Source organism: Abrus precatorius, unplaced genomic scaffold, assembly GCF_003935025.1.
Source record: "Abrus precatorius isolate BTA unplaced genomic scaffold, Abrus_2018 Scaffold8, whole genome shotgun sequence".
NCBI classification, from domain to species: Eukaryota; Viridiplantae; Streptophyta; class Magnoliopsida; order Fabales; family Fabaceae; genus Abrus; species Abrus precatorius.
This window is the reverse complement of record NW_020874428.1, coordinates 27,913,561-27,927,430: the sequence shown is the minus strand read 5'-3', so window position 1 is coordinate 27,927,430 and position 13,870 is coordinate 27,913,561. Positions and strand designations below refer to the sequence as shown.

General features: G+C 34.7%; 3 protein-coding genes across 8 annotated transcripts; all 3 read right to left on the bottom strand.

Moving 5' to 3' along the window:
* Positions 1-848: 848 nt before the first annotated feature.
* On the bottom strand, positions 849-1,514 carry LOC113874615 (zinc finger protein ZAT3-like). The gene has a single exon (XM_027512832.1). It carries the CDS (start codon positions 1,512-1,514, stop codon positions 849-851), a length of 666 nt encoding a protein of 221 aa, XP_027368633.1.
* Positions 1,515-3,376: 1,862 nt separating this feature from the next.
* LOC113874924 (metal-independent phosphoserine phosphatase) lies at positions 3,377-5,956 on the bottom strand. 3 transcript variants are annotated; one of them, XM_027513218.1, is made up of 6 exons: positions 5,871-5,956; positions 5,598-5,723; positions 5,136-5,528; positions 4,885-4,947; positions 4,475-4,599; positions 3,377-4,145 (listed from the first exon to the last, which is right to left on the bottom strand). In XM_027513218.1, the coding sequence occupies exons 2-6, from the start codon at positions 5,682-5,684 to the stop codon at positions 3,953-3,955; spliced, it is 861 nt and encodes a 286-aa protein (XP_027369019.1). In that variant the 5' UTR covers positions 5,685-5,723; positions 5,871-5,956; the 3' UTR covers positions 3,377-3,952. The 3 variants fall into 3 exon arrangements, with proteins under 3 accessions (XP_027369019.1, XP_027369018.1, XP_027369021.1); XM_027513220.1 differs by having other exon boundaries at positions 3,541-4,145; positions 5,136-5,264; positions 5,448-5,528; positions 5,598-5,952; XM_027513217.1 differs by having other exon boundaries at positions 5,598-5,952.
* A 71-nt stretch (positions 5,957-6,027) lies between these two features.
* LOC113874922 (protein DETOXIFICATION 45, chloroplastic) lies at positions 6,028-12,040 on the bottom strand. Of its 4 annotated transcripts, none has more exons than XM_027513215.1 (15): positions 11,578-11,965; positions 11,328-11,500; positions 11,126-11,257; positions 10,862-11,037; positions 10,625-10,760; positions 9,595-9,691; positions 9,410-9,510; positions 8,711-8,874; positions 8,282-8,353; positions 8,059-8,175; positions 7,863-7,958; positions 7,652-7,773; positions 7,210-7,267; positions 7,093-7,108; positions 6,028-6,464 (listed from the first exon to the last, which is right to left on the bottom strand). In XM_027513215.1, exons 1-14 carry the CDS (start codon positions 11,808-11,810, stop codon positions 7,097-7,099), a joined length of 1,689 nt encoding a protein of 562 aa, XP_027369016.1. In that variant the 5' UTR covers positions 11,811-11,965; the 3' UTR covers positions 6,028-6,464; positions 7,093-7,096. The 4 variants fall into 4 exon arrangements, with proteins under 4 accessions (XP_027369016.1, XP_027369015.1, XP_027369017.1 ...); XM_027513214.1 differs by lacking the exon at positions 6,028-6,464 and adding an exon at positions 11,967-12,040 and having other exon boundaries at positions 6,714-7,108; positions 11,578-11,840; XM_027513216.1 differs by lacking the exon at positions 6,028-6,464 and having other exon boundaries at positions 6,734-7,108; positions 9,595-9,616.
* Positions 12,041-13,870: the final 1,830 nt, after the last annotated feature.

The window sequence follows — 13,870 nt, the reverse complement described above, 5'->3', positions numbered from 1 at the left end:
ACATAATATTGACTTAGGTTAGGTTAGACATGGATGGCTTGAAAGGGAAGTTGCGTCCACACGGCACACACTAATTGGGAGATTCTTATTCTCCTATACAAGCACGTAGCTGATCAATTTCGTAATAGACAAAAGCTTTTTGATTTTGTATATCAATCAGAGAATAGTTAACTATCAAACTGATATGTTTCTACATTATTAAAGTTGTTCTAGGCAATCACTTAAATTTTCGACGACGAGCTTTAATATTAAGGGAGCTTTTGAAAAATAGTAACGTGTATATAACATATTGACCAAAGTAATCTTTATTGTTGATGAATTTCTCATATAAATATATTTACTGGCGAAGGAAAGGTTATCATTTCCCTCAAAAAGGAGGAAGTAATAGGTGGAATAAAAGTAGATGCATTTGATCAGATTTTATTTAATACTATTTAATCCCTTTTGTATGAATCAGAATATAGTGTTGATACATGGGACCTGTAAAAGAAGAGAATTAAGAGTAGAATAAGTAGGTAACGAAGCAATACAAAATACAAGGCCCATTCCATTGATCCGTATGAAAGTTAGCCCCTAAACTAAAGTGTTTATAGTGTTGGAGTTGGACTGATCTCTCAAAGAAGCTGGGCAGCCCCACTTCGAGTCCACCTTCAAGCCCAAAGCCTGTTCGGAATGTACTAAATACTTTAAGCAAATAATATATTTCTTATGAATGAATGAATGAAAGAAAGAAAGGCAGAACGAGAGAACATAAATGGCAGAAATAGATTGGATTATTGCAATAATGTGTAAAATTTGAAAGTAAACAAAGTAAAAGAGAGAAAGAAGAGAAAGTTGAGAGTAGCAAACTAAAGACCCAACCTCAGATCGAGAGAGGGATCATCGGGGGGAGGGAAATTCAAGTCGACGGAGTTGGGTGAGACAGAGACAGTGTCCCCTTTCTCCCAATGACACCTCTTGTGGCCACCGAGTGCTTGTCCGGTGGAGAATACCCTCAGGCATATGCTGCACTTGTGAGGGGCAGAAATGGAATTACCGAAGCCAATGATCATGTTGTTGTTGTTGGTGTTGGTGTTGGTGTTGTTGTCGTCGTGGGTTGTTACGGCATTGGCAAAACAACCCTTGACGTTCTTGTGACTGGCGCGGTGGCCTCCGAGAGCGTGGTGGGAACCGAAGACCTTGTTGCAGTTGGAGCATTCGAAGTGAGGATCATCAATGGCATTGGCATTGGCATTCCCATTGGCAAGCAATAGCAAACACTGAGCCACCTCGCGCTCTTCCTCCGTGATGCCTCTCTGTCGTTTGAGATTGGGAGGAGGATTGATCCCTCTCCACTCCCTCTCGGGGTGGCATCTCATGTGCCCGAACAGTGCCTTCCATGACCAGAACTTCTTTCCGCATTCTGTGCACGCGCATGGTTCTGTTCTCTTCCCCTTCCATTCCTCGGTTTTCTTCCTCTTCTTTCCCCACACCGAAGAAGACGCTTCTCCGTATCCACTTCCACTATCAGACATCACTCCTTCCATTCAACCAACCAAAACCTTTTCCCAATCCACCCCCATTGCTTATGTACACCACACGACGGTTACTGCAACTCCTCAATTGGCGGTTTCCTCTTTTTCAATTCTTTTTTCTTCTTATATCCCCATTTTTATTTCTCCATTCTATTTAACTGCCTCTCTCCCAATTCTAATTATCACGCATCCCTCCTAAATCAAATATTATGCATTTTAGATTCAATCTTTTAAACACCCATTTTTCATTTCTATTTTTATAAATTAATAACATCTATATGTATATAAATGTATTTCGAGTGCCGTGCAGCTTTCCTTCAAATTGTCACGTGATATTTTTAATTCATTTAAATTATAATTTTGTCCTTTTTTATCTAACTTTTTATTTCACCATTTAATTTTGTTTTTTATTTTTGAAAATAAACAGTAAGTTAAATGCACATACTTTATTAAATATATTATTCTTAAATAAACAAAAACATACATCAATAAAATGTCGTTAAACTATTGTTCTTTTTATTTTTTTAAATTTTATTAATTTTTAATCTAACTAATATAAGTTTTAAATTAAAAAATTACATTAATTTAATTTGTCGTAAGTTCAATCTTAATTATACTAGTAATATTAGTGAAATGAACATTTTTTTTAATCAATTGTTCAATTTTTAGGCATGAGTTTAGGGCTCACTAATGGCCTTCTTGAGAGAGGGAAAACAGGAATACGCATTTAGCTTTAATAAAGATCCAGTTTTAAGCTTGTTCACTTTCTTTTTTTCGTCGGAAGCATGTTCACTAAGTCGCCTATCCAAATTGAATAGCTATAAACTTAGTGTAAAGTGTGGACGACTTGGATTACAACCCAGAGATTGATGCTATTAAGTGGTACGAAGAATTATGTCACAAAAAAACATAAAAGAGGAAGTTTGATGGAAATCAAGTACGTGTGTGACATTTATAGTTTTCGTGCATATTAATACAAAATAATTCCTAGTATTCAGCAATTATGCTTATATAATATATGCTTTACGTTTTTAACATTCAAACTGTGAAAGATGTGAAGTTCACGAATCAGTGGAGAGCTTTTAAAATATCACACGGTAGTAAAGAATATGATTATTTACTTTAAATAAAATTTTAGTAATTCTTTTTCTCATTAACTAGCTTTTGGAGTTGATTAAATCTATAACATGTTTGGTTTTCAATTCGAACATTCTTTCATCAAGATTGAAAAAATGTCCTTTAGAAAAACTCTGATGGGGGTGCGTTGAAATTCGTTAAGAGTTTTGAATCATGCTGCTAGCTCATTCATGATATCGATCGATGTCAGATCGTTTGTAAATAAATGTTGAGTCCTGCAAAGATGAAACAAGAACATTGTTGATAATTGCTTTGCCTCACGGCGAGCAGGCTAATTCGTAGAAAAGAAGACCCGCTCTGGAATGGTAGTGTGAGTGATAGGGGAAAGCACAGGAAAAATTTCGGACATGCGACTGCTTAGAGAGGAGAGGGCGTTACTAATCATTCCATCAAAGATATGGGTACAGCCAGATTAGAGGCTTCTTCAAAGGACAGCTTATGAGTCTATGACAATTGGTGAAAAATGCCGGTAACTAACCAGGTGCTGAGCCGAGAGGCATTCAAATTCACTGGGAAGAATCGCGTTCTACATGTTCCAAGATGCATGGCTTTGTCACATATTTGGCCGTGAGGTTTTAGCTGGAATTCACATAAGATCCCATGATATTCCTGTGCCAAGTAATGATTCTTGAGAATTTGTATAGAGGTTACTTCCTTTTGGCAGCTTATTAACAATTATTTTGTAAAAAAACAAAAAACGTATGCCAGAGTGAGAGACAGACGTGCTTGTCAAACCCAACATTCTCATGATATATTCTGACTCTCATTTTCTTTAATGAAGAGTGTTAACAGTGGTTTTATGTGCTCACCAACGTTTAGAGGAACATTTTAGGTTCAACCAAGGAAATTTCCCTTGATTAATGAATGTAGCTCGTGAATTTTTTGTTCGCTGAAACTAATTTTCATTAAATGCATGTGTGGATAGGCATTTACAGTACTTTAGTTCAACACAACTAAGTGTAGTGTCTACTCTATTGACGTGCGTATGCCTATCCACCGCAAATCCAAATATGCTATAGTTGTCACTTGTTGGGCATTTAAATCATCCCTTACGTACACAAGATATGATAAACAGTAATTTTCCCCCCAAAAAAGGTCACCATCTCCTTGCAAAATATTTGTTAAAAAATCCAGAAAGTTTTGGATTTGATAATAAAATATTAAAGGGAATAGGGACCAAATTTAGATCCCTGTTCATAAAGAATTACCGGGGAGCTGTCTAATACTTTCAAATGAAATCATTAAGGAGTCTCACATGATTTTTTGTTCAAGACCCCTCGCCTTTTCATTGACCTCAAATCTCAAATCACTTCCCTGAGCTCTCCAGTAAGCAGCGCATATTTGCGGTGCAGGGACAAGATAGGTGCCACCTGAACTGCCTCTAATATTGATGCTAAATCATTAGTTGCCGGTTCCTTGTGTTGATTAGCAGCATGCAGAATTGTTTGCAATATTTGCAGGGGATCCCCATGGCTGACGACCAAAATTGCACATCTGCAAGATGTGACACCGACTTGTATTAGCTGATAGAATATGAATAAATATGCAAAACATGCTTTAAGAAATATGAACATCTAGATCGAGAATAATATTTTGTAACCATAGATGAAAGACCTGCTATGTCAGATCACAAGTCATAATAAAAGAGTTAACTTTTATAAATTTTGAATGCATTTGTGCTTTGAAGTTTGCCTTTTGACAGCTTGAAATAACTGAAGGCCTCCCCTCCAAGGGTCCAGCAGATTTGTTGCACAGATTCATGCTACAAGAAAGGCAAGAATACTAATAGATTTTCTAGTGATATTTAAGACAGAAATCGCTACCCTTCAAATTCTGATTCCATAATGGCCATTGCTCTTGCAAGTCTAGAAGCAACATCCTTAACACTTTCCCCTCCTTCCGGCCCAACAAGCGGATCTTTTTCATCTATATCCCAAATTTCTTCGTACTGTGGTGAATGAAAAGAGAAAATCAATGAATTGCCTGAACTACAGTTGATTTGAGAAAACTTATATCAATATGAACCAGAATAATTAAGGAATGACACCAGATGGACTTAACCAGAACCTGACTAATGCTCCAAACAACCAAGATTTGTTTAAATAACCAAACACGATGCGGATAATAGATAAAAGGCCCTTCAATTAGCAATTTTTATTATATTTTAGTTTCTAAATCATGGTGAAGTGGAAGCAGAGCACAGATGAACAAAATGTCATTGACCATCACTTACTTTATCATGAGACATTAGCTCAAATGAAGGACCGAAGTAGCGTTCTCGAAGATCACGGATCACCTGCAGAGTAAAACAGACTCAATAGATGAGGCTGAGGCAAAACAGATGTAAAGAACAAAAGATATATGAAATTCAGAAGGACAAATCTAAGAAATTAGAGGGATAAACACAATAAGTAGCGAGTAGTAAATTGTAAATTGGTGGATGAATAGAAAGGTTTGGGGGTCTTTGTTGCAGCGGTTGAATACCTTACAGTGGGGACCTTCAAAGGGAAGATTCACCACGTTTGCAACAACTTTGGCTGTGTGGCTTGTTCTTGAGAATGGAGAGTAGTAAATGCGTACATCAGCAAGCGGTATATTATTAGCCTCTAGTTCCTGTCCGGTGTTCAAGAATAGAGTTAGCGTAATGCATATAGAGAAGAAATTGAAATTGAAATGGAGTGATTTGAAGGGAAGCTCCCCATTTATTGAACGGCATAAAACTCCACAGTCCAGTGTATGTAGTGAAAGCGAAAGAGCATGCATGTAGCGAAATGTGATGGAGGTGGTTAGTGGCACCTTTTGGAATGATTGTGCAGCGAGTTGTGCCTGATTGACGCCGTCGGAGGCCAGTTGGAATTCGGCACGCGTCCCGTTTTCCTGCGATTTATAAGTTTAATCATTAATCGTTAATAAGCGATTTAGAAATAAGGGAGAAAGGAAGTAAACCATGGAAGAAACGATGAGGCCTCGCTCGTTGGGAATGCTCTTGCCATGCCTCAAAACCCAGTATCTGTTCTTTGTCACCTTCGACATTTCTGCTTCCTTCTCAAGGGAGCTTCCTTCTTTGCTTTGCTTATTATATATTACCATTACCATTCCTTTTTTAATTTATAAAATCAAATAATAATATATTTTCTTTTTTGGGAAAATAAAATATCTTGAGGGATGTATTGAATTAGTGTAAAGAAGAGGGGCATGAGTGCAAATTGCAAAGAGAACCTTTCACTTTTGTTTATCGTGTTGGTGGCTAGTGAGGGAGATCGGATCGGATCGGAAAGATCTTGCGATCAAGCGTGTCATTTCAGTGAGCAAGGACAGGAACAGGACTAAAGATCTTGAGGTTGACGCTGTCATTGCCAACCTCCACTTTGACCATATTCTTGTTCACCTTCCCCATTTTCTATACCAATCATCGTTTCTGCTAGAATCTTTTTTAAATAACCTTGGGCATGCTTTCAGTGCCACTTTTTGTAAGCAAAGTTATATATATTTCTTTTGCTATATTTTAACATGCTTTAATTCATCTTCTTCTCCACCCTGTTGTATAAATGATGGAAGAACCATTTCATCCACTTTCGCTCGGCTTTGTCATGTTAGGATACGTTTGATCCTCAATTAAAGATGCGTTTTTGTGACACTAGTAACTTTTACTGTTCCTGTCCATTGTTTGTTACACTCAAGTAGCACGTTTGTCAATCACGTCTCTCAAAACTTTATGACTTCGAATCGATTCAACGAAATTGGTCTTGTCGTCCCCCCAAATGTCGAGTGGAGAGAACAAATTTGGCTACTTAATGCATGATGCATCGTTTCCAGAGAATCGGAAAAATATGCAGATAAAGGTCGTAAGCATAGCAATATTCTAGCTTTAAAATATTATATAAGTTCAATTTATTTTGAAATCTTATTATCAGTGGTGTCTACAACAACGATGTTATCTTCATATCATATTTTAGTATAGTACTACACAATTCTTACGTGTAGCCTCAATATTTTGGTCAAGGACTAGGTAACCGAGACGGTATACTTTATTCACGTGATAACACTTAATTAGTTTATCTAACATAAAAATAATAATTTAAATTAATAAATTTAATTTAAAAGGTTAAACTTTAAAATAAAGATACATGTTAATTGACCAAAATAAAGCAGCACCTAATGTGCAATTTGAGTTCAAAACAATATCAAATTGAACCATTTTCATTTACATAGGGTAACATGGACCTGGGAGAACTACTTCAAAGAGAATTATCATATAATTACACTAACTGATAAGATTGAGAATGGCCTAATTTCATTGCAAGAACCTAAAAAGTGCTTCTAAAATGTCCTATTTTCTAGACAGGCTCAACGGAAAACCCGAAATTTTAACTTGACATCTAAATCCGATGGACAGAATCATCTTGAAAAATGTCATTTCTAGAGTTTCATCCATATTCACCGTCTTAAGATACCACCTGCAAACATGAGTTATACGATCAGGGTAACCGGATCTCTAAGTATATATGAATAGTCGTCAAGCCGAGGCATGTTAGGAATTATAGAAATAAACGCTGACCTCCGCAATTTGCAAATCCCTGTGTAGAAACCACCAAGGACCATTCTTTGATAGCAATCTAAAAACATAAAAGCAACAAGGGTTCAAGCCAAAAAAATAACACAATGAAGATTTGATAACCAATGTAAAAGATGTCAACTATAGACAGATTTTCAGACAAAGCACTTAAACATACAAGATTAAAATCATGACGCCTGTACCCCATTCCACAAAAGAAACTATACTGGTAGCTCAATCATGCGTACTTGTCATTAATGAAATCAGATCAAATGAGTAGTCAGCCCAATATGTGTAGGCTAAATATTCTAATCAAAGATTAGTAGAGTTAAAATTAAAGTAGCCATCTAATATTGGTAGAGTAACTCATTTTAACAAGATAGAAACAACATGAAACATTCGTTCACAGAACACATGAGTGCACATCAGAAATGTGTCATTTTACCTGATAGAACCAGCTGCCACACGAAGAGCCATGAAGAGAACCAAGCCCAGCCATACACCATGAAGACCAAAAAATGAAGGTGCAAATACCAAGAATGCAGAGGAGACTGCTCCCACAAACATCTATAAAGCAATTATCACAAAAATTAACCTCGAGAAACATATATAGCAGGAAAGAAAACATTGTAACAATTTTAGAAAAGAAGACTTACCATGGAGAAAGCAGCATATGGGAAATCAGAAACTCCATAATGAAGACCGTCAAAAATATATGCCAAAGCGTTAAATGGTTGAGAAGCGCTGACAAACTAGCAATAATCACATATAACAATGTAAATTAAAATCTGAGGTAGACAGAGACAACCATATACAAACACTAACAAATGAATATGCAAATGCCATACATACCAACACCCCAGTTCTGACCACCTGCAAGACTTCAGGGTCCTGGGTAAAAATTGTAGCTAAAGACCCAAAAGAAGCACCGAGGATTGCAGTCAAGCAAATACCCGTGAGCAGTCCAATCTGTAAAGACATTATCAGGTTGTCAAACAAATTCATAAAACTTCCTTATTTGACAATTGACATAGTTAAACACACAAAAGTCAAAGCACCAAAAAAAAATCCTTACCCTTAATACCAAACTTGTAATTTCCTTCACAATTTTGTACTCATGTCTGGATATAGAACTTGCAATAAGGGCCTATAAAAAATAATATAGCAGTATAAGAAAAAAGACATACAAACAAGAAGACAATAATGAAGTAAGTGAAAGGCCAAGCTTAAAAGAAAATAAGATTTTATGTAAACGAGTGTCACAGTCCAACAAATTGACAATTTTCTCAAGGGGTTCAATGAAGCCTGTCCAATTAAAAGTAACTACAGCAGAAGTATGTATTATTCCATTATAGTCTGGCTTTTGTTGGCTTAACTTGTTTTATTGCAACTGGCATAGTATTATTACTAGATTGAAAGAAATTTAAGAAATCATACATGAAGGGAGGGAAATATTAAAAGATTACAAAAAAAAGTACTTTTTACAGAATGGATGATTCAATACCTGACCAGATGCAGCCAATGCATCTGTAAGAAGGGAAACAGCCAACCACACTTGCATACATATCTGATGTGCAGCCATAGCTACTGGACCATGACGAGCAGCCATTGATGTCCCCAGTGTCATGGTTGTAAGAACAGCAAGTGTTCTTCCAAGAAGGAAACCACCTGTAACAGCCCAACAATCATAACTGAACCACATTAACCTAACAGAAAGCTAAATAATATACACAGCAAAGCAGAAAAGAGAATTGTGCCCGTGAAAATATTTGTTTATTATCAATTATCAAAAGAGAAATATAATGCAACACAAAGCAATAATTCATTTTCATCTGTTGACAAAATGTACAGTAAATGCCTGGCAGAAACAGCATTGCACTTCGTCAGGTGACAAAACATTTAAAACCTAGTGAAATTCAGAAACCTTTTAAAACCATTTTGCTGTATTAATGTGATTGCCTTCACATTGAAAAATTACAAGCTGAAACAGAAAAAAAATGGGGGTGAGATCTTTTGCTTGGCGAATGTTTTGGAAACAGTTTTCAGATCACATTTAGCATCTAGTTGTTATCTTCCCCCTTTTCCCATTTGTTTGAAGGGAGAGAGAATTATTTTAGGAGACAAACGGTTTTGCATCTCGGGTTTGAACAGAACAACACATAATAAGAGAACAGAAACCACCAAGGAAAAGACTAATCCTCACCAGATTTAATATAACTTCCAAATTGCAGGTCTCCCAACTTTGGAGGTAGCAACTCAGCTCGCTTATTTAGACACCAGATCATCAATATGGTCCCGATATATCTGAGGTAGAAAAATTCCATTATTATAAGGTTAAATCAAATCAAGAAATAGAAGGAGAAGAAAATGCTTTTGAAAAGAACATACTGAGAGAGAACAGTGGAAATGGCTGCACCAGTGACACCCAATTGAAAGTAATACATAAGTAAAGGAAATAAAAAGACAGCCGAAAAGTTTCCAATGCCTGCATTTTCATAACGAAATTAGCACACACATACATAAAATATAATGAAAATGATTTTAAAATTTATTCATTCTTTGAAAGTAAAACAAGAAGCATACTTAAGAAATCAAAATTTAAAATTATTATTTCAAGATAAAGTCACAAATTTTCCAATCAAATAAAATATTAATCTTCCACTCCCCTGGTTTACCTTTCAGCAATTCAGCAAACAAACTATGATAATTTTGTTCATTCCTTGGAGTTGCATGTATCATAAAATAATCAGCAAGAGAAATATCCAGCTTAAAAGCTATACACATAACTTTCCACCGTTTATATCACCAAGTGAACTTAATGAATTCATTTAAATAGAAGTTCTGTGATCAGCATGTCCAAAAGGATTAAACAGAGCTGTCTTTGCAGTCCTGTCATATCAAGCTTCCAATCTTTTACAAACAATTCACATTTAGCAGCTCGCTTTCCTAATAGCATATGGGTAACCTCTTATACGGAAAGGCTTTTTGGTTGGCAGTTGGCATACTTAAAATTACATGCTAGCAATACTAAACATTATCTAGTAAGGACACAACAGTACTTTCAGTGTTTTACGTGAGCTCCTTAGAATATTCAAATTACTCATTTTCTCAAGAATCATGGACATATGAAAGGCCTTCAAAAGGCAGTGACAATGCCAAGTCTTGAATTACTGAAGCAAGGAATGATGGGAGATTTATTTTTTCAGTGATTTATGTGAGATAGTTAAAGTAGTAATAATGATGATGACGTATTCATGAATTGTAAGTATAATAAGATCCTTCAAAAGCAAAAGAAAATGTTAAACTTGGAAGCAGATAATGGCAGAGGTAGGTATTAGAGTGTCTGCATAAGATAGACCATAAAAAATACTGAACAGGTGAAATTAACAGAGAAAGACACACTAAACCAAACACTTACCTAGACATATAACAGGAGTTTTTGTATCCTTAAAACCACGGAAAATGCCCTGTAGAGCCAAAGAAAGTACAACTGCAGGAGCACCAACTGCTCTTAAAGAGAGAAATTGCCGTGCGGGAACATGTGTTGGATTTTGCTGTTGAACAGAAAAGCAGATTACAAATCATAGACATTAAGAGGATAGAAGAGTCAAGTTATATAACGATATTAATCAGTATTTACAAGGTGTTAACATACTGTGGATACACCAATTAGATGAAGAAATGTTCCAGATCCGAGGTACAAAGCTAAAGCCTCAAAAATTCCAAGACCCAGTGCTAATAGCAAAGCAGTGGAGACAGAGGAGAGTTGCTTTCTCTGAGAAACTGTTTCCCAGGGTTTACCATTGGCAGTGTTTTCAAAACCAGCCTGATCTGCAGAGCAAGTTAATGGCATTAGATAATGACGTGAAAATAGTGACAGTAGTAGAGGGAGTAGAATGACGGTTAAATTTCACCTAACCTGAAGCAGAAGTCTTGGCCATGTCCTCGGCAACAAAGGAAGTAGCGACACTTAGAAGGGGAATATTAAATAGCTTAGAAATGATGTTAAAGATGGAAATGGAAACACCGGCAGAAGCCAACTCCACAGTGCCTGTGAATAATAAATAATTAAAGATACAATAAAGCAGTGGTTATAGGATAGGATAAGGATAGGTGCAAACCAAGTCGACCGATGTAAGCGGTTTCCATCAACTGAGCCAAGGGATCAATTGCCTGACCGGCGAGGGCGGGCAGAGACAGCAGTAGGAGCTCTCGTTTCACATCCGTAGCTTTTTCCTTTTGATTTTGATTTTGATTTTGAATTTGATTTTGATTTTGATTGGCAGGGAATTGGCTGTGAACAAGTTGAAAGAAGATATTAGTCTTCAGTTGTACAACAAAGGAAGAGTAAGAAGTGAAAGAAGGGCTTACAGAGTGGGGTGAAGCTGATGGTTATCGGAATCAGGGAGGAGAGTGTGTTGTTGGTCCCCAGAAGTGATGTGGTTGGGACGGAGGGAAGAGCAGAGGCGGGAATCCCTTAGGCGAAGAAAGTTGGGAGCATAACCGTAACAGAGTCTGAGATGGTTACGTAAGCATTTGGAGGGGGTTGTTGTAACGGCATACGATTGAGAGAGAGGAACTGTGCTGAAATGGGTAGCCTCCATGCCCGCCTTCAACTTACCACAAAACAATATCTGTTTGGAGGAAAGCCAAGTTCATTCCACCACGCTCACGATGTAAGGAAATGAACATCAAAATCCAAATATTTATAAACTAGACTGTTCTGTTAATTAATAATTGTAAATTTACAAAACTCCTGCCTCCAGCTGCAGCCCACAGAGCGTATCGCCGCCAACTAACCTTTTTCAGGATATTCTTCTCTCTCTCCCTCCTCAATTTTTCAGGCCGCGTCTTATAATTTTTAACCGGTACTTTCCAATTAACTATTCAATTTTTTATATGTTTAACATTTTAAACATTAATCACATCAATTACAGGTATTAAAAAAATTAAATCAATTATTTGAAGTTCAAGTGTAAGAAATATTCTTATGAAATTTCTAGTCCTAAAGTAGTTGAGGTCCCTCAAACAAACACAAAAAAAGAAATATTTGAGGTAAGGACTGTTGTCAAAGATAAATTTATTCCATGAGTTCTTGGCTGTTGTGCACTATTTCTCTGTTTTGAGTTCTAAATTCTAAATTTATTTCTATAAGTTAGCAATGAAAACCATAAAAAAAAAAAAATTATAATACATACCTAAATTTTGAACTACATTTGCTTGCATTCTCTGATCTCTGGTTGCTATCATGGCGGGAAGAACAAAAACACTTGGTGAAATTAGGAAGCGGTGGAAAAATTTACATATAAGGTTTAAACATGGCCTAAGAAATCAATTTGCATTTTTTAGCCTACGTGAAAATTGATCTATTCTTTTATTTGGGAATAAGACACGGACAAGCAATGTCGGTAAATTTTGGAGGCACAGAAGAAGTTCACTTATTCACAGAGCAAATTGATCTTATGCTAAGAACATTAAGTTTTGGAAAAATATTGTCAATTAAAAAGTAAAAAATATTCTAACCCAAACGACAAAATAATTATAAAATATATCTAATGTTTTCACAACAGCTGCAAGAATTATGATGAAAGATATTTATGAGAGGGGTTAATATTCATTCCTTTACAGATATATAATATTATTGATAAACTTAATAATTATAGAGTTATGCTGTATAGTAGGAATAATTTCAGATATATCTAATGCTTTCAACAAATCATGTTTCTAAGTTTTTTATTGGTTAAAAATTAAATAACGATAAAAAAGGAAAAATATGAAAAAATATAACGGTGTATTATTTTTGACATTTTTCGTATACCGCTTATTCGTATTATCAAGCATTTCTTAAGATTATATTATTGATATACTTAAAAAATTAAGAAATTAATTAAAGCTTATTCAGATAGCTGATAACACTCCTTATACTTTATCACGTATAGTTAATTTTATGTTACATTAAAAAGCAAAATATTAGAATTATATCTTATATGCATATAACATGTATTTATATATATATAAAGCACATATTGTTAATTTTAGAGTATAAATAAAGAATTTACACTGTCGTTCAATTAAAACAAATGAAATATTATTATTTAATGCACATGTAGAGTTACATTAAATAATTTTTAATTAATTATCTTCTTAATTATGCTATATGATTTTTCATATATTTAATATTTACTCTTAAATTATTTTTAGAATTTTTTTCATAATAAAAATCTCATTGTTCTAATTTGGTCATGATTAACTAAATACAAAGTTAATTATTTAATAAAATTATTTAAATTTTAAATTTTTTTAATTTTAAAAAGTATGATAATATACTCTTAGTATCTTATTCAAGAAATTTATTTTGATATATTAATATCCTTGTCATGCAAAAAATTACTATTATGAAATCATAAATATACATATTAGTCTTAAATGTATATATTATAAATAAATTATAGATTATAAATTGTTTGAAATTATAATGAAAAATATTTATTATTTCTATGTAATTTATAATATAATTATTAATAAATAAAATTTTCAAAATAAAACATCTATAAATTATGCGTGTTATTAGCTATTTATACTAAAAAATTTATTTATAATTAACTATTAATTAACAAAATTTCATTTCTTAATATTTTGTACATGTTTAAATTGATTTTTATAT

What these genes read in the sequence shown, in the direction of transcription:
- LOC113874615 (XM_027512832.1), bottom strand. Translation starts at nt 1,514, where the DNA reads ATGTCTGATAGTGGAAGTGGATACGGAGAAGCGTCTTCTTCGGTGTGG.
- LOC113874922 (XM_027513213.1), bottom strand. Translation starts at nt 11,810, where the DNA reads ATGGAGGCTACCCATTTCAGCACAGTTCCTCTCTCTCAATCGTATGCC. An exon ending in ATTTCCACTGTTCTCTCTCA is followed by an intron (nt 9,511 to 9,594) that starts GTATGTTCTTTT and finishes TTTCTACCTCAG; the next exon opens with ATATATCGGGACCATATTGA. An exon ending in TGGAAGTTATATTAAATCTG is followed by an intron (nt 8,875 to 9,409) that starts GTGAGGATTAGT and finishes GGGCTGTTACAG; the next exon opens with GTGGTTTCCTTCTTGGAAGA.
- LOC113874924 (XM_027513217.1), bottom strand. Translation starts at nt 5,747, where the DNA reads ATGGTAATGGTAATATATAATAAGCAAAGCAAAGAAGGAAGCTCCCTT. An exon ending in TTGAAGGTCCCCACTGTAAG is followed by an intron (nt 4,948 to 5,135) that starts GTATTCAACCGC and finishes TTTACTCTGCAG; the next exon opens with GTGATCCGTGATCTTCGAGA. An exon ending in AGCTAATGTCTCATGATAAA is followed by an intron (nt 4,600 to 4,884) that starts GTAAGTGATGGT and finishes CATTCACCACAG; the next exon opens with TACGAAGAAATTTGGGATAT.